Here is a 22,782-nt window from a genome sequence, read left to right as displayed (position 1 = left end):
GCTCCTGCAGGAAGCAGCGAAAGCCCTGCCCACCGGGGGAGGGGCGGCCCGCACCCCGCCCCGGCGCTCCGCTCCGCTCTGTGGCCGAGCCTCTCGGAGAAAGGAAGCCTGCGCGCAGGCGGGAGTGGACGGGGGTTCTTAAAGGAGCCGCGGCCCGCGCCAGCAGGGTCTGCAATCGAGACACCCGCTAGCACTTTGACCTTCACTTTCCGATTGGGGAGTGGTCCAGGGGACGCTCGGTCCAGTAGCCGCGAGACGGACGTGGTGGGGGATCGGGGTGGACAGGAAGCATCCCCAGGCACAATGCTTCTAGCGGTCAGAGGCTGGGTTGGGGTGAGGTGTGTGTTCTGCTTCCCTCTGTGTCCAAGTCAGCGTCCAGGTGGGTCTGTGGCCATATCCCTGAGAAGTACTCTCACTACCACCAATAATGGACGGCCAAGTGCCCGAGAGGTCACTTAAGTGTGACTCCCTCCCGGAGGGACTAAAAAATATCGTTCTTGTTTCAAATAGGAAGGCAAAGAATCTGGGTGGTTATTAAGAGTGACCACTGTGTTGTGTGCACCAGCACTAACTTGCTATCTGTTTCTTGTGCATCAACGATGTGCCTGGGCCGCCCGACCGGTGTATATGTATCCTGAGCATATGTTTATAATAACACACAGTGGGCAATTTTTTGCAAGGATCTTATTTTCTTGGACTTCTCATGGAGAGAGTGGGGGCAAGAAGCTGAAGTGCATGCTGTACGTGGGTGCACCCCGCACTGAGCATGCTCCCCCATACACGTGTGACCCGTTTGTGCCCAGCCCCCACCCCTTCAAGCCGCAAAAGGGCTGTCAAAGTACTCAGCTTATGGAGAGGGCAAAAAACACAATACCAGGTCGGGGGTGGGGAACCCCCCCCCCCCCGTGCGTAGGGAAAGAGGCAGGTCAGTGGAGACACAGTTAAGGGAGAGTTCCCTGGATGTCAGGGATTCCTGCTCAGTAATAAAGCGGAGGTTTGGGGGGAGTCATTGGATAGGGGTGCCTGAGTGGGCTACTTCTCCCAGCAATCCACAGCAGCAGTGACTTGTGGGTGGGCAGGCTCCTTCCCTAGGGGAGACAAGTAATGCTTATGAGTCACACCACCCAAAATACACGCAACGTTCCATCGCCTTTTGCTGCAACCCAGATTGACAAGTTTGTTTGAAATTGCGATCCACAGGATATATTTATAATCTCACCTTTAAAAAAAATCTTGCACCCCCCCCCCCAGTCAGTCAGCAGCTCAGCAGGTGGGGCTTCTGCCAGCAAAGGGTGATGGTTATGCCACCCCAACTGCACTCATGCCCAAAGGTATGTAGGCTTGGTGGCCCCAGCATTGAAGGTGGGAAGCAGTCTGGCAGCTGAAACTGGGCGCGCAGCCCGGGAGCAGTGGCCGCCCGTTCACCCCGGATCGACCCCCAGCTATGGAATTTCATTTATTAAATGTCGAGGCAGCTGCTGGCAGCCCCTTCGCTTGGCTGCCTTTGTTTCTTCGCTGTGTGGGCGCGTCTCGAGCACGTGGCAGCCAGGGCGTTCAGACCAAAAGGAAAGCGACCTGGGCTTAGTGTCGGTAGCCGGCCATCTGGCAAAAGGGCAACCTAGCTGCCCAAAGAATAGTTCCTCCAAATGCATGCTGGCCTCTCCTTTCTTGGAATACAGGGTGTGCAGGGGAAGAATGATTCACGTCCCCCCACCCTGGCTGCCCTATCTCCCTATTGGCTCAGGGACTGCCTGGGAGGGGCCCTGGCTCTGACACTGTCCAAACTTTGTTGCAGAACCCCCAATCTCATCACAGCCAAGCTTTAGTGCTTGAAGATCGGGGTAGAGGGGTTTCTGGGTTTCTCGAAGAAGATGTCACCATCTCAGGAAACATAACAGCTCAAGTGAAATCACACATAAGTCTCTGAAAACGATTTAATGAGGAATTGTACAGGCATCCTCGCGACCTCTCCTAGTTGTCCCTCCTTCAACCTAGCCCCCTCCTCAACTCGGGCTGCAATCACGACACTCTGCTGACCCCTGGTGGTGAAGGTGGGCTGCGGCCCTGGGCTGCAGAGACGCCTGGCGGCTCCGCCCAGGCTGCAGAAAGGGGCGAGGCAGTTTACTCCTCCCTCAGTCCTCACAGCCTGGCACCGCTGGGTGTGCAGGAAGCAGGGGAGAAGACCACACAAAGAAATCCGAGACGGGCACAAGGAGTTTGCAAGCTTTTGCTGTCACCTCCCACACAAGCACTCTCTAGATTGTTGTTCTAAGTCGGGCTAGCGAGGAATTCCTTGAGGTGGGCTCAAGGAAGGAGGCATGTTCCCACCACCTGTCTCAGCCTGACTGAAGGAGAGAGGCCCCATTTCCAGGCAGTTCATACCCTTAGCTCATCCCAGGAGGTAATATCCACTCCCATTTTAGAGGTGAGTGGACCGAGAAACTTGGAAGTATAATCAATTTGCTTAAGATCAAGCAATTGTTACGGTATTTAAACACAACTCTCTTGACATTTTCTCTCCCAAGGCATCTTGGTCCTTTTAACATTTGCAGGTGGCCGCCACCGAGGCCAATTTGACTTTTACCACACTTTCTCCAAGGGATCTTTGTGAAAGCGCTTGTCTGCTCTGATCATTCAGGGAAGAGGCAATCTGGAGTCAGTCATTTCCCTTAGACAGGGACCCACATGGGATGGAGGTGGGGAATTGCCACCTGCTGCTGTCTTTGCTCAACCTCATCTTGGCTCTTGCTGAGCAATGAGGGGGAAAGACTGTCTTCTTCGTCTCATTAGACATTCGCTTTTCCAATGTGATGGGGTTTAATTTTCTGAGAGAGCAAAGATTTGAGAAATAATTCGAGTGTCAGATTCCATGCTTCAATGACCCTTGGTACTGATGCCCTGCATCTCTCTTAGGGGTCACTCTTTAGTCACTATCTTCTAGGAATTCAGATGTCTCCTTACCCTCACTGGGACTCAAGCTCACTTCTGCAGGCCACAGTCCCCCGCCCCAATCCTTCAGGCCAGACCTCAAAGGCTTCCCCATTTCCTTGCAAAAGGCAAAATGCCAAAGGGTAGAGGCGCGCCCCAACCCACCTGGCATCCAAGAAAGGCCTCTGTCTTGACCGGGTCTGACTCTCTGTCCGCCCCCCCCAACCCCCAAGGAAATCAGTCCCAGACCATCTCTGGTCATCCGAAACGCTCGGTTCTATCAGGCGGACTACAAGCCCCATGATGCTGCGGGGCAGAAGCCCAGCTCCGAGCACCCGGGTCCCCTCCTCTATTTCCCGCAGCCGCTAGTCCCTCACCGGCCGCTCGGGCTGAGGGCCGGGCTATGCGGCTTAGGGGAGCTGGAGGGTACGGGCGCGCGTCCCTGCGGCGACGGCGGCGTCCCCGGGGCCGGCGCCCCGTGCGCCCCCGCTCCAGCTGCGGGTCCCTGCTCCCTCCGCCGAGCGGCGTCTTTGTGTGCGGGGGTGTGGGAGGGGAGGCGCGAGGCCGCGTGCTGCCGAGTGCCCGCTCCCTCCCAGGGCGGGTGGGGGCTGCTCCGCGCCTCCCGCCGCCGCCTCCTGAGGACGCCCGCCGCCCGCACCACGCCGGGCGCGCCGCCCCCGCCCGCCGCCGCCGCTCGCACATGCCCGAGCCGCAGCCCCGCGAGCAGACAGCGCCCGCTGTCCGCCCCGCGGCCCCGGGCCCCGGCTCCCGCGCCGTCCCTCCCCGCGGGCCGGGTGCCGCGGCCCCGGCATGAGGAGCGGGCGATGATCCCAGCCAACGCCTCCGCCAGGAAGGGGCCCGAGGGCAAGTACCCGCTGCACTACCTCGTGTGGCACAACCGCCACCGGGAGCTGGAGAAGGAGGTCCGCGCCGGCCAGGTAGGAGCGCCGTCGGAGACCATGGCCCCGCACGCCCGCGCGGCGTGGGGAGGGGGCGCGGCGCCGCCTGTCCCGCCTCCCCAGCTAGTTTGCAGCGCTTCTTTGTTTGCAGCCGCGGCTTTTGTGCTTGTTGACCTAAAGAGGGTGATGGCAGCGGCCCACGCCTGCTTTTCTGGTTCCAGGACCGGTGGCCCACACGTGTTCCGGGCCCTCCGAGACTGGTGTGGAGGGACCCTGTGTTCTTCTCCGTGGGGGCTTAAAGGAACTACAGGGAGGGGTTGCCGGTTCTGTCTGTGCTCCATGTGGTGGGAGAGTCCACCCCACCAGATCTAGCTAGGCTCGACATCCCCGCGTGAATGTACAGAGATGGGAAAGGCCTGCGTGGGGAGGGGGCCCACACAAGATCGGGGAACAAGCTGTGTGGCACCCTCAGGCATTCCAGCCCCACCCAGTGCCCTCTCACTTCCTGGTGAACCAGGTCTCTGTTTGTTTAGAGTGGACAGAACCCATGGGTGCTTCAATCCCAGCCCTGGCTCCGGAGCCAGGAGTGAAGACCCTACTGGGAAGCACCGAAGGGCCTTGTCCAGGTGCTGAAAGGCGCTCTCCGGCCTTTTGGTGCTAGGGCCTACCTTCTCACCGTGGAGGAAGCTAGGGGCCACAGGAAGGACTTGGTGTCCTGCCCAGAACAGGGGTTCCCTGCTTTCTGCCAATCAGAGAGACCTGTGGGTCAGACAGCTTTGGGTTGGGCAGTGACTTCAAAGAAGCCTGTGAGCCAGAAGTAGTGCATGCCTGTAGTCTCAGCACCGGGGAGGCAGAGGCAGGAGGATTGTCACAAGTGTAAGGTCAGCTGGTGTACTTTATGTTCAGAGCAGCCAAGGCTAGATAGGGTTCGGGTATCTGAAAACCAAACCAGGCGGAAAGCCGGAGAATGGTTTCTTGGCCATTCTTCAGGACAAAGGTGGGCGCAAGTCACTAATAGTTCTCAATTCTCTTCTTGCCACCCTGACAACTGACAAAGCAGTAATGGTGCCAACATCACCCCCCAACCTCACAGGGGAAACAGTGGGCAGAGCTAGGCCCAGGCTACCTTGGATTGCTTAAAGATTCACATTTGCAGGCTTGATTACTACAGTCTGAGGCTTAGGGACCATGGGTTCACTTCCTCCATCATGAAAGCTCGGTATGAAGACCTGTCTAATTCCCAAGGGACAGGGCCAAGGCTGGACATCAGACTGTGAAGGGGAGAGGGTTGGACCATCTGACATTCACTCTGAACTTCCAGACCAGTGCAGCATTCAGCTATGCATTGTATCCCATTAAATAATAAAACAACCTGGGCCTGCATGCCTCTGGGCTGGTCTAGGGGTTCACTTCCTTCCTGCCTCTGCTTCCACAAGGTCTCCCCAAGTTAGTTTTTCTGTCATAAAGGCTTTGTAAAGAAGGTCAGAGAGCCTGGGAAAGCAAATACAAGGTACCAGTGCCTGCCCTGGAGGAGATTTGGTTCTGGGATTACAGTGTGCGGAACACAGGACATAAAGATCCAGTCCTGCTTTCTCTGGCTGTTCACTTTCCTTGCCTGAGGAAGTCCCCAAAGATCTAGGGATTGTTAGAAGGCTAGAAACTGAATCCTCAGAATGTCTCAGCTCTACTCCCTTATCCAAAAGGATGTGGGTGGTCCTCCTAAAACTAGAGAGGAGAGGAATGTATCAGAGAAGGGCTTTTTTTCATCAAGGCCTCTGCTGACAGACTTCAAGTCAGCCATCTTGCTGAAGAGGTTGGGCTGGGGAGCTGCTGCAGGTCATGACGCCCAGGGCTGCTCCGATGTTCCTCTCAAGCTCTGGCTGCCATGGTAGTTAGGTGCCATGTTCACCTTATTCTAGCCCTGGTGAGTTAAGGTCATATTGAAATGGACACCAGCCTGCCTGTTCTTGATCCAAGCCAGGAGAATATAGGGCACCAGTGACATTAACTCTTGTTCATCCATGGGGAGTCCAAGCAAAGTATTCTCCTTCCCTCCTGAGTACCAGGAAGCAGCAAGCCTTGATGGGAGAGTCCCTGGTTGTACCTTAACCCCAGGGCTGACACAGAGTGACACTTGTATTCAAATGTGCACCGTCTCATCTTTGGAGCATTATGATGTCCTCTCAGGGGACAAACCTGGGAGTGAGTCACCTGAGGTCATTATAATACTCCTGTAGACTCTTAGCATCCCAGATGGTGTGTGGGGGTCCCTGACCTCAAGAGCTCTTGGCACAGGCTACTGTAGAAACCTGCCAGGCTTTCCTCAAGCACTTGGCAGCTGGGTCTTCTTGGTTCTTGCTTGGCATAGCTGCCTTTGCTTTGCTCCAACAAAGGCCTGCAGAGGCCTCCCGCGGGCAGGCCTGGCAATGCCTGCTGACTGAGTAGGGTTGGACAGAGAGCTTTCAGAGTGGCTCAGCTACCGGGGGCTTTTCTGGGAGTGGTAAGCAGTTAAGAGGTGCCGGGCAAGGTAGAGCCTTGCCGGAGCCTGGCGCCCTGCCAGGCAGGAGAGTTGGTGTTAGGAGCGGTTTATGTCACTTCCCCTTAGCCTGGCATGGCCCAGGTTCTGGAGTCATGAGTTCTCTCGGGGTGAGGTGGCAGGGATGGCCATGGGAATAGGACTGTTCTCCTTACAGCAAGGATTCTGAAGGGGATCCTACTGTGGCTTTGGGAGCCGTTGGTTTTGTTTGTTTTTTCTAGGGCTGCCACTGCCATGGCCTTCTTCTGGCTTTCTCCACTCATCTTTCTCACTTAGAGCTCAGGAGATGGGATTGTGGGGCCCTGCTAAAAGTACCAGTTATGGGAGCTGGGGAGATGGCTCCATGGCTAAGAGAACTGGCTGCTTTTCCAGAGGATTTAGGTTCAATCCCCAGCACCTATTTGGCAGCTCACAACTGCCTGTAACTCAAGTTCCAAGGGATCCAACACACTCACATAGACAAACATGCAAACAAAACACCTGGGACATAAAAAAAAAGTACCAGTTATAATGGGAACCTTGGGGGAACACCTAGTACCTGCTCGCACTACAGAAGGTAGTCCTGTGTGGGAGCTAACACCATAGTAAGCTAGGAAGGTCTGCAGAGAGCCACAAACCCCAAAAACACACAAACATCCAGTTCAATGAGTTCTGGGATGAAAGAAAGGTCACAGAGGGTTGGGAGGGTGGAGAGTCAGCTCTCCCCTACCATAACCCTCCCCCTCTCCCACCCCACCCCCAGCGTGGACACAGTCTTCACTGTACTCCATGCACGCTGAGGAAATACCCTCAACTCTCCTCACCCTTGAGAAAGGTATGCCTGTCCCTTTGCCCCATGTTAGGTGGCAGCTCTCAGAAGCAATGACTAAATCAAACTCCAGCCATTTTTCCTAGGGTTGGGAAGGAGGGGTGGGTGGGCGGCAGGGGAGAGAGAGAAGACCAAGTGGCCAAGGCTCTTTGCAGACTTACTGTATATTTGGCAAGTGTTTTTAAGGCTTTACTTGACAAATGGTTTCTGTCCATGCTGGAAGAGTTTGAAAAACACCCCGCTAGTATGTGTGGGTGTTTAGACTGAGTGAGCCATTACCAGGCACACATTACACAAGTGAACTCAATGCAGGGCTAGAGAGCAGCTAGGCACACCTGTGCCTGTGCAGGTAAGTGTGCATAGGCTCAGGTGTGCATGTAGGACTAGCATGCTTTCTTTTGGAACCTGTGCACACCGGTGTGCATGTGCACAGGGGTGCTGCTCACAGGTGGAGGCAGGAAAGCTTCTGCCCAGGGAGTCCTAGCCCTTATACCCAAAGACTTCTGCTTTGATTCCCTCTGAGCCTGCTGGGTCCAGGAGGCTCCACTCTCTCTGTGGGAAGTGCGGGTGTTGGGTTTCATGGAAACCTTTTCATTGCAGCAATTAAACAGCTGCGAGCTTTTGCAGAAGAAATTAATGAACTCTCCCACCTGGGCCCAGGGCAAAGTGCCGCTGTACTGTAGGCTCTGCTCTGCATAGGAAGGGAGTGCGGCGTTAGGGTCTGGGTGGGTGCATGGGGGTCCACTTGGGCGCTGGAATCAGTGCTGCCTAGGGGCAGATTTTGGGAACAGTCTGAGGAGTTGGGGTGGGAAAGGCATCCACCTTCCTTGCAGGAGGTCTAATCTGCAGAGCTGAGAACTGGGGCCCACATGGGCCCTGGGGCCCAGCAGCGTGCCTGCTAGTTCCCTGGGGCCTTGTTAGCTGCGCTAGCAGGGGCATCTAGGGAAGGGTGGAGGATGTCCAAGTAGCTTACCTGCAATCCTGGGGGAAGTACCTGCTGGATTAAAATTTATTCACCATTTTGAAAAAAAAATTACTACTAGCTGGAGAGATGGCTCAGTGCTTAAGAGGACTTGCTGTTCTTACAAAGGACCTGGGTTCAGTTTAAAAAAACAAAAAGCAGCAAGCAAGCAAACAAACAAACAAACACAAAAACACCACCTGGTAACTCACAACTATCTATAAGCGGTTCTGGGGACCCAGTGCCCTTTTCTGGCTGTCTTCACAGGTACCAAGCATACACATATACAGAATACACGTAGGAAAAAAAATCCAGACACATAAAAAAAGTACAAAACAAAGAAAAAGAAAATTTTAGCTGGACAGTGGTGGTGAGTTCAAGGCCAACCTGATCTACAGAGTAAGTTCTAGGACAGCCAGGGCCACACAGAGAAACCTAGTCTCAAAAACCAAAAACAAAAAAGAAAAATTTTCTACACTTATCTATAGGTATGTGCGCATACATGTAAGTGCTTGCCACAACAGAGATGTTGATCAAGTCCTGAGCCTGTCTGTGTTTTGAAACTGTGTTTTAATGTATGTTTATCCCTGTGCATTTGTACAAGAGCTAGCTCACCTGGCCTTGAAATTGTCTTTTAAAAAGATTTATTTTTATTTGCGTGTGTCTGTGTTTCTGTGAGGGCAAGCTCTGGGATGCGAAGACACATCAGATCTTGGAGCTGGAGTTACAGGCATGTGTGTGCTACCTGACCTGGATGTCCGCTTTCATGGCAGAGTAGCCACACATTAATTAACCTCTGGGCTGTCTTGCACCCAAATGTCTTACTTTTGACAAGTGAATTCATTTCCATGGTTTTAAATATTTAGTTGTTTATAGGAGTCTTTTTAAGTTAAAATACATATTTTATTTTAAAATTGTGTGTCTGCGTGTGGGTATGTGCCGTGAGTGAAGGTGTCTGAGGAGGCTGGAACAAGGCATGGGACCCTCGGGGTGGAGGGACAGCAGCTCTGAGCGCTCAGTCTGGGCGCTGCCTCCAGAGCAGCGTAGGCCGGGAGCTCTGGGTTCTTTCCCCTGCTCTTGGGCGTCTACTGAGCCCGCTTCCCTCTTCCATTACTCATCTCATGTATTCACTGAGCTCACCTCTGTAATTATGAATACTTCCAGAAGTATATCTCTTGGTTTATCACTTTCATGCTTTTAAAATTATGATTACTTTCTCCTGACCCGCAATGTAGTCACCTTACTCTTGTTTGACAAATGTGCACTGGCCACCAGTGACATGCCAGGATCCGGCCGGCTGTGCAGAGCCTGGGTGAGGAACACCAAGAGTAAACAAGCCTGGGGTGCTGCAGAGATTGAAACCGGATAAGGGGAAGCAGAGAGATAAGCAGCAACTGTCACTTCAGGTTGGTTGTCAGGGCAGACTAAGCTAAGGATGTGACATTTGGTGGCAACCAGAAGTGAGAGAGAAAGGTTCTATAGATATCGGTTTGTTTGTGTTGCTATGGCAGAATTTCTGATGGCTTAGGGATGTGACCCTGTGGTACAGCACTTGCCTAGCAGACAGCAAGTCATACCCTGACTTTGATCCCCCACACCACCAAAAAAGCCAAAACCAAAAACCAAAATCAAAAACAAACACCCCCCCCCCAAAAAAACATAACCCTTTAGTATAACTGAAGACTTCACAAGGAAAAGGGGTTGTTGTAGGTCACAGTAGCTCATAATTCTGGGAGCTGGAAAGGTCAAAGGGGGTGTTCAAGTAGCACACAGGCAGAATCTGCCCGGACCACCTGCTATGTCACCGTGTAGTGAATAAATCAGGGCATACTGTAGAACGCAGGGGTGGGATGGGGCAAAGCCAGGAAGCTGAACTCATGTAATGACCAATTCTTGTGGGGCCTGATTCAGTCCCCTGAGACCTGACCTGCTCTTGTGAGCCTTTCCTTTCCAGGGTGGTGGCCATGCCCGAATCATCATCCCAATGGGTCCCAGCTCTCAGGGATCTGCTGCCTTTCTATCCTACTGTATGAGGAAGGACTGGGGTTCCAGCACAGAAACCTTTGGGGGACAAATCATAATATTGGGGTATCCAAGGGATCATTTCTTTTTTTAAAAAAGATTTATTTATTTATTATATATAAGTACACTGTAGCTGTCTTCAGACACACCAGAAGATCTCATTACAGATGGTTGTGAGCATCTAATTTTCATTGTAATTGTCAGAATTTGAACTCAGGACCTCTGGAAGAGCAGTCAGTGCTCTTAACTGATGAGCCATCTCTCCAGCCCCAAGGGATCATTTCTAAGATGACAAAGAAGGCTGGTAATAGGAGTGTGGGAGGGTGGGAGTGTGGGAGTGTGGGTGAGGTAAATGAGTTTCAGAAGTCCAGGGCCAGGGTTCTGCACTGACACATAAAAACCCAGTGGAGAGATTTGTGCTAAAGTGTACCAAGCCCTGAGTTCCTTTCATTTCATTTATCTTTTTATGTATATGAGTGTTTTGCCTATCAGTACGTATGTAGATCACATCTATGCCCGGCACCCCTAGAGGTCAGAGGAGAGCATCAGATCCCACTGGAACTGGAGTTACTGATTATTCTGAGACACCATTGGGTGCTGGGAACTGAATGCAACTCCTCTACAAGAGCAACTCATGCTTCTAACCACTGAGCCACCTCTCTGCTTTCCCTGAGTTCAGTTTAGCTTGGTCGTGTGGAGGCACGAGGGAGGTGATGTGAGCAGTAAGGGGGTGACGGAGGTGCCTTGTGAAAGATGGGTGGCTGGGAGCATCCTGGTAGCTAGAACGGTGGGAACTGAGGGAAATCTAGTCTACTCTGAAGGTTGAGCCTGCAGGTCATGCTAACGGTTAGTTAAATAAGGAGGGTGAAGGAAAGAGAGGACATCAAAATGTTAGTAAAGGAAGGTTCTAGAGGTGGGATATAGCTCAGAGTGAGCATGTAATTTTCATGCCCAAAGCATAGTAATAAAATTAAGGGGGTGGGGGGAGAAGGGGACACAGGTTTTTATTTCTAAAAGTTCAATTCCCCCCCTCTGTCTCTCTGTCTCTCTGTCTCTCTGTCTGTCTCTCTCTCTCTGTCTCTCTCTCATTCTGTGGAGAGGGGGCATACGTATACCACTGTACATGTGAGAATGTGTTGAGGTCAGAGGACAATAAGTCAGTTCTCTCCTTTCAGTGTGTAGATCTCTGAGACCAACCTTGAGTGACTGGCTTTGATGACATGTACCTTTACCTGCAGAGCCGTCTTGCCCCCAGCCTGTGCTGTTTGTTTTAACCTGAAAATGCAGTGAAGTGAGGCGCTGTCCACTGTGAGAGGAGCCAGGGGCAGCTGTGCAGGAATGAAGCAAGCCAGGGAAGGTGAAGAAGATGCTTCTGAAGTGAGCACAGGGCGGTGAGCAAAGATCCAGGTCACAGGAGGCCAGGGGCTCTGACTGAGAACTTAGGTATCTTCCCATCTTTTCCTGAGGGTTTCCTGAGGCTGCCTTGCTGCCCCCACCAAGTTCCCACCACTGCCTGCAGAGGTAGTCTCCTGGTGCATAGCATCCCATTGTCTATTAGGGTTGGTTTCACAGTGGACTAGTTTGTCTCCAGTGTCTAGTCCCAAGTGGCTACTGGGATATGTGTGAGAATGGGGTCTGGAGCTCACCGACACATAAGACAACTGGGCAGTAAGCTACTTACCCATCATGGGAACCCCAAACATTTCTATTCAGGCACCACTGGGGCCTTCACTTCCTCCAAGGAAGAACTCTACCTTACCTGGATGGAGGGGTGGGCTGTGGAGACAAGACACAACTGCATTCTGGCTGATCGCAGCTCTGGACCCAGTGGAAGGGGCACCAGAGTTGTGCCCCATAACCTTGTCCTTTGCTGGGGAGTTGACTGTCACCAAGTCCAGCACACTTCCTGCTGATGAGCTTGGGGTGACCTGCCTTGCTGCTCCGGCCCCTGACTGTGGATACTGGTTTCCTCTGTTACACTAAAGTCAGGAGTGATCCTCAGCCACCGTCCATCTTCTGAAGATGTGTTGAGATTTCATCTGCTGACATCTCTTTATTCCTGTGGGTTTTAAATGTTTCACCGACATTCTTATACTTGCAAATGTAACATTTTTGGCGTTCTCTACTCCTTTGTGTGGATCTGTGTCTCCATCTGGTATCATTTTCTTCCCACCTGACCGTTTTCCACACGTCCTCTGGCTCCACACTCCATTCTCTTAGCTGTGGCTCACCACAGTCTTCATTTCCCCTCCATTTTGGAAGAGCATTTTCACTTGGTGTAGAGCTTTACATGGAGTTTCCCCTGTGCTGGCACTGTAAGCCGGCACTGCTGCCTTTGGCTTGTATGCCTTCCACTGAGAAGCAAGAGAGAAGCACTTTCTGTTTGCTCCACTGATCCAGGCCTCCTCTTAGTGCTGTTAAGTGCACCTTCCCAGCGTCTGACTGATGGTTAGGGCCTGGCATCAGCTGATTATGGGAACATTGTGTTTCTTGGTCCTGTAGGTTATCACTGTAAACATTTCTGCAACAAATTGCTCCAAAAAAAATGAGTGAGTAAAGATGAAAGTTACAGTTGAGTGTAGGGGTGCATCCCTTGATCCCAGCACTTGGGAGACAGAGGCAGGTGGAGTTCTGTGCACTCAAGCCAGCCCTGGTCTACAGAGAAAGTTCCAGGATTATCAGGACTACATAGTGAGACCCTGGCTTGAAAAACAAAAATAAAAAAAACCCCAAATTCCAAGACAAAAAAGCCTAAAATTTACTCTCAGAATTCTCAAGCGTCAGCAAGAAGCACCCTCTTCCATGTCTAGAGAAGACCCTGTCCCTGCCTGCTCCAACTTCTGGTAGCACCAGGGACCCATTGCCTTATGGTTGCATAGTCTTTGTCTCTATTTCTGTGTGTTCTATAAAACATTAGTCATTGGATTCTGGAGCTGTGATGGTAATTTATGGTGATGTCACCTGGAGGTCCTTGACATGGGTCTACAGGCATCAAGCTGAGTGTGGTAGCACATGTTTATAATCCCAGCACTTTGAGGCTGAGGTGAGAGGATTGGGATCCATGAGTAGCCTCAGCTACATCCTGAGTTCAAGGCCAGCTAAGGCCGTGTCTCAACTCCCCCCTTCTACAGTAACAACAACCAACTGAGGAGCGGGCAGAGAAGAACGGCCTCAGTGCCAGCTCAGGTTTCCTATCTCAAGCTCACTCAGAAAACAACTAAAGAAAACTCCAAAAATCTCAAACTTGACCATGTTGCACTACCATCTTTAATTTCTGAGTGTATACTGAATGCTCTTTCCTCTTGATTACAGACCATATTTTCCATGACATATGTAGTGATTTTTGAAGGGTGGCTGTTCCCCCCCCCCCCCGATTTATTTATTTATTTATTTAATGAATGTGAGTACACTGTAGCTGTCTTCAGACACACCAGAAGAGGGCATCAGATCCCATTACAGATGGTGTGAGCCACCATGTGGTTGCTGGGATTTGAACTCAGGACCTCTAGAAGAGCAGTGAGTGCTCTTAACCGCTGAGCCATCTCTCCAGCCTGGGGGCTGTTTTTTTTAATGATGTTGAGTTGGGATCTAATAAAGGCACTAATATAGGTTTAAACATGATAGTTAAGAGAAAGAGAGGCGCTCCACAGAAAGTAAGACATGCACCAGAGAGCATGTGTGGTTGGTTTTGGAGACAGTCTCCTTACATAACTCAAGCTATTTGCACGGTTACCTTTGCCTCCTGCCTATTGGGTCCGAGCTGCCATATTCAATCTAGCAAGGTTTGACTGGATGTTGGACTCTCAAATACATATTAAATGCCTAAATGTTGTCTTCCTTTTAAAAGCAGTGTTTCTCAACCTTCCTAATGCTGCAACACTTTAAGACACAGTTCCTCATGTTGTGGGACTCCAAACCATACAATTATTTTGTTGCTATTTCATAACTGTAACTTTCCTACTGTTATGAATCATGAGGTAAATATCTGATATGCAGGATATCTGATATGCAACCCCAAAAAGAGTCTCAACCTCCTGGCTGAGTGAGAACCACTGCTTTAAAGATTAGGCCTCCTTTTCACAAATTATTTGCCAATGAGTGTGAGCCTTTGGAAGCTAACTCTTAATTTGTTTGAGTGACTCCAGGTTAGCCTTTTCTCTGGAGTTTACTAAAGAGATGGGGAATCCAGACTCCTCTTAGCCAACCCGAGCACAGCCCTCAGCGAGCTTTGTCCTCGTCTCTGTTTTGTTGAATCTTGTAGTTTTACTGTGCACATGTGAGGATTGGTAGAATCAGTGAAGATTTCCTCTCCCTCTCGCTTCCCCTCCCCCAGCCTTCCTCCCCCTTTCCTCAAAGCCCATGTGCTTTTCCAGGACTTTGCATCCTACTGCCTGGCCTTCTTTGGATTCCTGTCTGTTTCCAAAAGTCTGCTGACCATCCCTATCTCTGAGTAACAATCTCGGGTGTTCCTGGGAAGCCACTGGCTCGGGGTCCCAGTCAGAGACACCTGTGGTCAATTGTCTAAAAACAATTACTTCACATATTTTGAAGTGCTAGTGACCCTGTCCACATTCAGTATAGTTTTTGTTACATCATCTTGGTTGGGAGAGAAGCCCTCGAATTAGGTGTTGGAAAGGCATTAGCAAGCATATGGTCAACTCACTGGATTTAACTCAAGTTCAGACTCTTGAGATATGTTTAAATATTTATGTTTAGCACATATGCTTTTTACAACACAATATAGTTGAACGTAGTGGAATGTCATCCTGAAATCATAGGAACACTGATGCATGAGCCCGAAGGCATCTGAAGCTGTGCTGCTATGAACACATTCTTTCAGCACTACCAGTGTTGAAAGAGGGGGAGGTGTTGCTCACTATGTAGTGCAGGCTAGCCTTGAACTCATGGTCACCCTGCTTCAGCCTTCCCAGTGCTGGAATTATGGGGGTGTGTACTACCTGTTGTGTAGGCGTTGTCCTAGCTGTTTGCCTACTGGTACTCAGTGGTCATCCCAACATTGTTAACTGGTGGTGCTTCTTGGCAGTGTGGTCTGAGACCACCAGAGAGGTTTGGCCATAGGCATTCTCCTTGGCTAACAGCTCCTTTGGATGGACCAACACTCCGTCTCTGCCCTTCTTCCCACAGGAGGTCCAAGATACCAGGTAGAAAACTAACTCTACCTGGGGGCCTGGTAGACAGGAAGGAAAGTGGCCGGTTTCCCCTCCCAGTGTCCTTTCATCTTTGTCTCCTCTGCCCCTTCTCCATTCACCCAGCATAGCATCATGCTGGTCTCTCCCATGGCCTTGTGAGCCCGACCAAGTGAGAGAGACCTGCAGCCAGCTTAGGTCTACGTCAGGCTCTTCCAAAGTAACTGGAGCTCCATCTCAACTTCTTCCGCAGGTGGACATTGAACAGCTGGATCCCCGTGGCCGGACTCCTCTGCACCTGGCCACCACACTGGGACACCTGGAATGTGCCCGTGTGCTCTTGGCACATGGTGCAGATGTGGGCAGGGAGAATCGCAGTGGTTGGACAGGTGAGCATCCTTGTTTACCTTAGCCCTGCACCCAGTATAGTCAGCTCACCCGAAGTGTGCTGGAGTCCCACCCTGTGATCTCACTTCCCAGTGCTTCAGGAGGCTGTGAGCACCAGGGACCTTGAGCTGGTGCAGCTGGTGCTGCGGTACAGGGATTACCAGCGGGTGGTGAAGCGGCTGGCCGGCATTCCCATGCTCCTGGAGAAGCTTCGAAAGGTGAGACTGGCTCTCCACCTACCTGCTTTGGCTGTGTCCTGAGTCGAGTGCCAGCTTAGCCCCTTCTCTGTCCTCCTCCAGGCCCAGGATTTCTATGTGGAGATGAAATGGGAGTTCACAAGCTGGGGTAAGAGGGGCTGAACTTGACCCAGGGACTCTTGAGTTCGCTGTGCCCTCCTGGAGTGAGGTTCTGTGCTCTTCTTGGGGTTCCTTCTCACCTAGCCTCGGTGCCAGCTTCCAGCCAGGTCTTTCCAGGTTGCCCTGGATTCTATCATGACTCCGTTATGATTTTTTCTGCTCTGTGATGGTTTGCTTATTTAGTGCCTGATGTTGGTATAAGGTAAAGTCCATCTGGCGGGGGCCTTGCCTTGCCCAGTGTCGTATCTCCAATGCCTGGAACAGTACCTGGCATGGGACTGGCGGTCAGTAACTACTTGTTGAAAGCTTAGATGAGATGGAGTGGTAGCATGAATGCACAGTGGGTACTGGAGACAGCGTGTGTGAGCCATCCCTCTGCCCAGCTCAGATTGCTCAAATCTCCATTTGGGGTGGTGGTGAAGAAAGAGCCCCTCCCTTGTGAGTTCCCTAGATCTTTTCTGGCTGCACCATCAGCTCTGACTCCTGTGCTCTGAGCTGGCCCAGGAAACTGAAGTCCTTTCTGACCTTCACTTCTACCCAGTGCCTCTGGTATCCAAGATTTGCCCTAGCGACACCTACAAAGTGTGGAAGAGTGGGCAGAACCTGAGGGTAGACACCACACTTCTGGGCTTTGACCATATGACCTGGCAGAGGGGGAACCGCAGCTTCGTCTTCAGGGGTCAAGGTCAGTCAGTCAGTCGGTAGGGCAGGGTGGGAGACAGCGGACAGCCCTGGACCACTCTGACCCCCGTGCTGTTCCCTGATGGCAGACACAAGTGCTGTGGTCATGGAGATTGACCATGACCGCCGTGTGGTGTACATGGAGACTCTGGCGCTGGCCGGGCAGGATCGGGAGCTGCTCCTGGCTGCTGCCCAGCCCTCGGAGGAACAGGTGCTGAGCAGGCTCACTGCGCCTGTTGTCACCACACAGCTTGACACCAAGAACATCTCCTTTGAGAGGTGAGCAGGTGTAGCCTGGCCAGCCAGAAGCCAGCCCGAGGGCCGCTCCTTCACCGGGACCACTCTATCTCCCCAGGAACAAGACTGGCATTCTGGGCTGGCGCAGTGAGAAGACAGAGATGGTGAACGGTTACGAGGCCAAGGTGAGCTCCGGCACCTTGCTGAGCAGAGGGCTGTCAACCCACTTTCCTCAGCCTTGGGGGTGCAGAGGCGACACAGCACGAAGGAAAGGCATGAGACCTACAGTCCCCTCAGGAGACGGCCATTTGCAGAGTCCTTAGGGTATTCACATCCGACGCTCTGTTCCGACATGCTGTAGGGGTTCAGGGAAATCTATGTCACCCCATTTACTCCTCACAGCAGGCAGCTGCGCTCACCCCCACGTTACAGATGTGTACTGAGCCCTCTCCACAGTACTCCACTTAACCTTAAGCACTCGGCCACGCTGGGGTTGCCGGCTGTTACCCTGGCCCACAGATGAGTCCACGAAACATGGAGTGGCTCGCTGACCTGGTACGGAGGCACTTGCAGGTGAATTGTACGTAGCAGAGCTAGGGACCATGTCTTGGCCACCTGACCTCAAGGCCAGGCCGCTAAACTGTCACCGAGGAACTGCACCTGCCCAGTGAGTGATGAATGAGACGGAGCTGACACAGGCTTTCAGGCTCTGGGCATGTCTCCTCTCTGGTCAGTATGCTCAGAGAAGAGGCCTCAGGTGTCTCTGTTATTGCCCGAATCTCACTTTTTAAACTAATTGTCTTTCCAACTAGAATGTGACTCTCAGTGGGGCAGGGACTGTGTTGGGTTGTTCAGCTTGTGTAGTCCTGATGCCTGCCTCAATGGCTGGCGTCTAACGTCTCCAAAACATCTGCTTCCTGGGCTGGGGCTGCAGTGTAGTGGCAGGACACTTGCCTAGGGTACCAGAGGCCCTGAGTTCAATCCCAAGCATCACTGAAAAGTTTGTTGAATGACTAAGTAAATGGATGAGTAGTTTACCAGATTTACTTGCCAACATGCCTAAAGATGGGCAAAGGTCCCTCTAAGACTTTTTAATGGTGGAAGTTTTTTTTTTTTAAGGATTTATTTACTATATATAAGTACACTGTAGCTGTTTTCAGACACACCAGAAGAGGGCATCTGATCTTATTATAGATGGTTTGGGAGCCACCATGTGGTTGCCGGGATTTGAACTCAGGACCTCTGGAAGAGCCGTCAGTGAGCCATCTATCCAGCCTGATGGTGGGAGTGTTTAGAATTTAGTGTGGGCACTAGAGCTGTCTCCAAGCCTCGTGTCTCTGTCCTTAGGTATACGGGGCCTCCAATGTGGAGCTCATCACCCGGACACGAACAGAGCATCTTTCAGAACAACACAAAGGCAAGGTCAAAGGTAATGAGCTTGAGGCAAATGGGGAGAGATTCAGTAGGATGGAAGGGACACCTCTCATCTAGGTGTCCCCAACAGCATCTCCAACATCCCAGTGCCAGGATGGCTCAGCCAGACAAATAGATTTCAATTCAAATAGCTATATAACATACTGCAAAGAAGATCCTGGGGCTCGTTTGGGCTCAGTGATTGATTACTAATGTCTGTATTGCATTTAGGAGAGAAATGTCATGCATACCATTCAGAGGCTAATCTAGTCATCTGTCTCAAAACCCAAATAGAAAAGGGAGCCTTGCCACTGAGTCTAAGTGCTTGTTTATTTCACACATATCCACTGGGCACCGTTAACCTGTCTCAAGTGGACAAGTAATTCCTACCCATAGAAGAACAAAATGAAGTCATTACTGTAGAAATACCTAATGGGAAGTGTACTGGCTGGTTTTGTGTCAACTTGACACAAGCTGGAGTTATCACAGAGAAAGGAGCCTCAGTTGAGGAAATGCCTCCTTGAGATCCAGCTGTAAAGCATTTTCTCAACTAGTGATCAAGGGAGGAGTGCCCATCCCATTGTGGGTGGTGCCATCCCTGGGCTGCTATACCTGGGTTCTGCAAGAAAGCAGGCTGAGCAAGCCAGGGGAAGCAAGCCAGTACAACATCCCTCCATGGCCTCTGCATCAGCTCCTGCTTCCTGACCTGCTTGGGTTCCAGTTCTGACTTCCTTTGGTAATTAATAAATATCGATATGGAAGTGTAAGCTGAATCAACCCTTTCCTCCCCAACCTGCTTCTTGGTTATGATGTTTTGTGCAGGAACAGAAACCCTAAGACAAGAAGCATTCACATACACTCCCAAAGAGAAGGGGAGGGGTGCTTTGCTGTCCACAGTCACCAACCTACAGAGGGGCATGTTGGGAAGTTTCTTCTGATCTTAAATGCTTTTATTGATTGATTGATTGTGACAAGTCTCAAATTCTCACTATGTAACCCTGGTCTCAAATTTTTCATGTCCCCAGGCTGGCCTTAAACTCATAGACACCCATCCCCCTTCCTGCCTCAAAGTGCTACCCACAATGCCTGGCTTAGGTGACCTTTCATTTTCCTAAGCTTGCAGTGGTCCTGAGCCTGGTTCTCCAGAGTCCTCATTTTTAGATGAAAGTGGCTAAGAATGTAGACTTCTACCTACACCCAACCCTAGACACCCCCGTATTGGGGCTGTAGTCTCTCCTGAGACCCCACATTCTTTCTAGGTTGTAAGACACCTCTGCAGTCTTTCCTGGGAATTGCCGAGCAGCACGGGGGACCCCAAAATGGGGTGAGTGAGTACCAGGGGTTTTATTGTCTTGAAGGTTGGGGATATGGCTTAGGAGGTTTGGCTGGCACCCTGCTTACCATGACCTATGTGGAGAAAGTCATGTCAGCCCTATGCTGGGAGGGGGAAGAGATGTGTCACCAACCCCTGACTTTGATTCAGGGACTAAGGACTCCCTCTTATGTGGCATAGACCCTGATCACTCAGACTCTGAGCCAAGCCAACCCCCCAGCTATCACTGCGGAAGAATACTTCAACCCCAACTTTGAGCTTGGCAACCGAGACATGGGCCGTCCCATGGAACTGACCACCAAGACACAGAAGTGAGGCCCCCTGCTCTTTCTGGGGAGGGGTGGGCAGGGAAGGGGTCCGAGAGGTGTTAGGAGGCCATGGCTTCCTACAGCTTTCCCTTACCCCTTGGGATCTGGGGGACCAGGTTCAAGGCCAAGCTGTGGCTGTGTGAGGAGCACCCCCTGTCCCTGTGTGAGCAGGTGGCTCCGATCATTGACCTCATGGCTGTCAGCAACGCTCTTTTTGCCAAGCTCCGGGACTTCATCACATTGCGCCTGCCTCCTGGCTTCCCAGTCAAGATTGGTAAGCCACCCACCATACTCTCAGCCACTTGGAGAGGATGAGGTTTAGAGGCAATCTGGGCCTAAGGTATGAGGAGCTGGACGAGAGTGGTTAATAGCTTCCTTATCCTCAGAAATTCCGATTTTTCACATCCTCAACGCCCGCATCACCTTCGGGAACCTCAATGGCTGCGATGAGCCCGTGCCCTCCGTTCGAGGTAGCCCCAGCAGCGAGACGCCCTCCCCTGGCAGTGACTCTTCCAGCGTCAGCAGCTCCAGCTCTACCAGTGAGACTCTCCACTCCCCACAGAGTCCTACCCTTCCCAAGCTCGGCTCCATTTCCCCTCCTGACACCAAGGGGTGAGCCCAGCCCACACCTGACCCCTGGCCCACGCCTCCAGCCTCCTGCCGTGCCTGTGAGATCTCCCCTGCATTGTTCGAGGCCCCACGTGGCTACAGCGTGCTGGGCGGCCAGCGAGAGGCTGCGACTCGTGATGAAGACGATGACCTGCTGCAGTTTGCCATCCAGCAGAGCCTGCTTGAGGCGGGCAGTGAGTATGACCAGGTGTGTTCCCGATGCCACTCCAAACTACAGTGAGTGCCGGCAAGTCCAGCTAACAGGCTTTTCCCTTCAGGTCACCATCTGGGAGGCGCTAACCAACAGCAAGCCAGGCACCCACCCCATGTCCTATGAAGGCCGCCGACAGGACAGGTCAGTGCCCACGAGGCCAAAGAGAACTTAGAGGTGCCTGCTCCCTCTCCTACCCCAGACCCACACGCACAGATACCCTCACTAAGTCATCACACTGCACAGTGACACTGGAACCCTACTAGGCCCAGAGAACCCTCAGTGCCTTCAATAGGGCTCTATCTGGTATCAAGAACCTGTTATCAAGATGGCTTCTGCCAACCCCCTTTCCTGGCACAGGGTGGGTGGCCAGTGCTCCAGGCATGTGCAGAGATCAGGGACCTAGCCCCCTGGACCTTCAGACCCTCAACAACAGACAGGTTGGCGGGACCTGGGATCTACCACCACTGGGTGGGGCCAGGTCAGCCCAGCGAGACTCATGGCTTCCCCTAGAGGGTGGCAAGCCTGCCCAGCCCTGGGACCTCCACGATGTCTCCTGCCCCCGCTTACGAGCAGGTGTCCCAGGTGTGCCGGGAGCGGGGAGCGCTCGACAAATCCTCCCCGCCCCCAGGAGCGCCCCACCCACGCCGCAGCGCCAGCCCATGCCCCCGGCTCCAGTGCCCAGCCCTCGGCCCAGCCCAGGTCCCGGCTCCAGCAACCACGTGTTCCGGAGCTACGACGAACAGCTGCGGCTGGCAATGGAGCTGTCAGCTCAGGAGCAGGAGGAGAGGCGGCGGCGAGCGCGCCAGGAGGAGGAAGAGTTGGAGCGGATCCTGCGGCTCTCGTTGACCGAACAGTAGCGCCTCCTGCTGGGACCCTCTCCCACTCCACGCAGGACCTGGGTCTGCGCACCTGCCGAGCGGCTGCTGGAGCCTGGAGCCATCGCATTGGGGGTGTAGCAGCGCATCAGGCTTGATATGCCAGGGGTTTGATAGAAGCGTGGAGTTAATTTCCAGGCCAGAGCCCTAGAGGCATGGCTGGCCTCCCTGCTTTGTTGTACGGTAACCCCTAATCCGCTCCTCTGGGCTCAGATCTGTCCAAGGGCGGAGGCAGGTGGTGTTGAAAAGGAAACGAATCCTTGAGAGGAGCACTGTCCCCGTCCCTTGCTCCTTATGGCTGGTCCTCTTTCTTGCTCACTGACCCCTCTCCAGGACACTGTCCCTGAAGCCTTCGCATCTCAGCTCTTCACCCCTGGGAGGCAGCTGATCACCCTGCGTGCTGTGTCGCTGCTTTGTCCCAGACACAAACCAGCACGTCAAGGGCCCAGCCCCTCCCCACCCCCGCATTTCAGCGTCAAGTGCACTTAGCGGGGTGCCCAGCTCCCCCAGTTCCCACACCTGTCCTGTGTCTCAGGGTGGTCCTAACTTCTCCTTAGGCAGCCAGGAATTGGAATCCCCATGCCCGCAGCACGTTTTTCTTGTGATCAGGGAGTGTGTCTAAGGTGGCCCTAGTTTGGGCAAGGCCTGGTTCCCTCATGGTGCCTTGGGGAATGGGGGCAGCATATTGGCTTGGAGGCAAGCACCAGATCCAACACAGAGCGTTGCTGAGGGCCCTGGTACCACTATCACTACCCACCCCTTCCTGCCAGCTGCTGCTAGCCCTCTGTGCTTGTGCACCCCTCTTGCCCCCATTCAGGGGCTGGTAACACCCTTTATCCAATGGTGCTAACCCCGGCTCTCCCTGTTCCACCCTACCTAAAGAAGCACAGGCCCCTTGGAGCAGGGGCCACACCCTTGTCCTGGGCTGCCTTCTGGCTGGCTTCTCTCTGCCAGGGGCTCAGAAGGGGCACAAAAGTGGGTCAAGAAAAGAGCAACAAAGCAAAATTGTTCTTCCTCTTCCCTTCCCTGATGCCAGGGGCACCAGACTGATTCAGAGGCACAAATAAA

General features: G+C 52.6%; 1 protein-coding gene across 2 annotated transcripts; it reads left to right on the top strand.

The window, feature by feature from the left end:
• The first annotated feature begins 3,347 nt into the window (after positions 1-3,347).
• On the top strand, positions 3,348-22,778 carry ANKRD13B (ankyrin repeat domain 13B). Of its 2 annotated transcripts, none has more exons than XM_080924246.1 (15): positions 3,348-3,866; positions 15,555-15,690; positions 15,782-15,906; positions 15,988-16,033; positions 16,586-16,729; positions 16,815-17,004; positions 17,081-17,147; positions 18,310-18,391; positions 19,635-19,699; positions 19,889-20,019; positions 20,133-20,290; positions 20,403-20,555; positions 20,670-20,833; positions 20,904-20,980; positions 21,413-22,778. In XM_080924246.1, exons 1-15 carry the CDS (start codon positions 3,753-3,755, stop codon positions 21,810-21,812), a joined length of 2,052 nt encoding a protein of 683 aa, XP_080780372.1. In that variant the 5' UTR covers positions 3,348-3,752; the 3' UTR covers positions 21,813-22,778. The 2 variants fall into 2 exon arrangements, with proteins under 2 accessions (XP_080780372.1, XP_080780373.1); XM_080924247.1 differs by having other exon boundaries at positions 21,468-21,840.
• Positions 22,779-22,782: the final 4 nt, after the last annotated feature.

The sequence above is a fragment of the Micromys minutus genome (genome assembly GCF_963924665.1).
Source record: "Micromys minutus genome assembly, chromosome: 10".
NCBI lineage: Eukaryota > Metazoa > Chordata > Mammalia > Rodentia > Muridae > Micromys > Micromys minutus.
This window is presented reverse-complemented; position numbering and strand designations above follow the sequence as displayed.

Coding starts and splice junctions, on each gene's coding strand:
- ANKRD13B (XM_080924246.1), top strand. CDS start 3,753: ATGATCCCAGCCAACGCCTCCGCCAGGAAGGGGCCCGAGGGCAAGTAC. Junction 15,691..15,781: donor GAATCGCAGTGGTTGGACAG/GTGAGCATCCTT, acceptor CTCACTTCCCAG/TGCTTCAGGAGGCTGTGAGC. Junction 20,981..21,412: donor GAAGGCCGCCGACAGGACAG/GTCAGTGCCCAC, acceptor GCTTACGAGCAG/GTGTCCCAGGTGTGCCGGGA.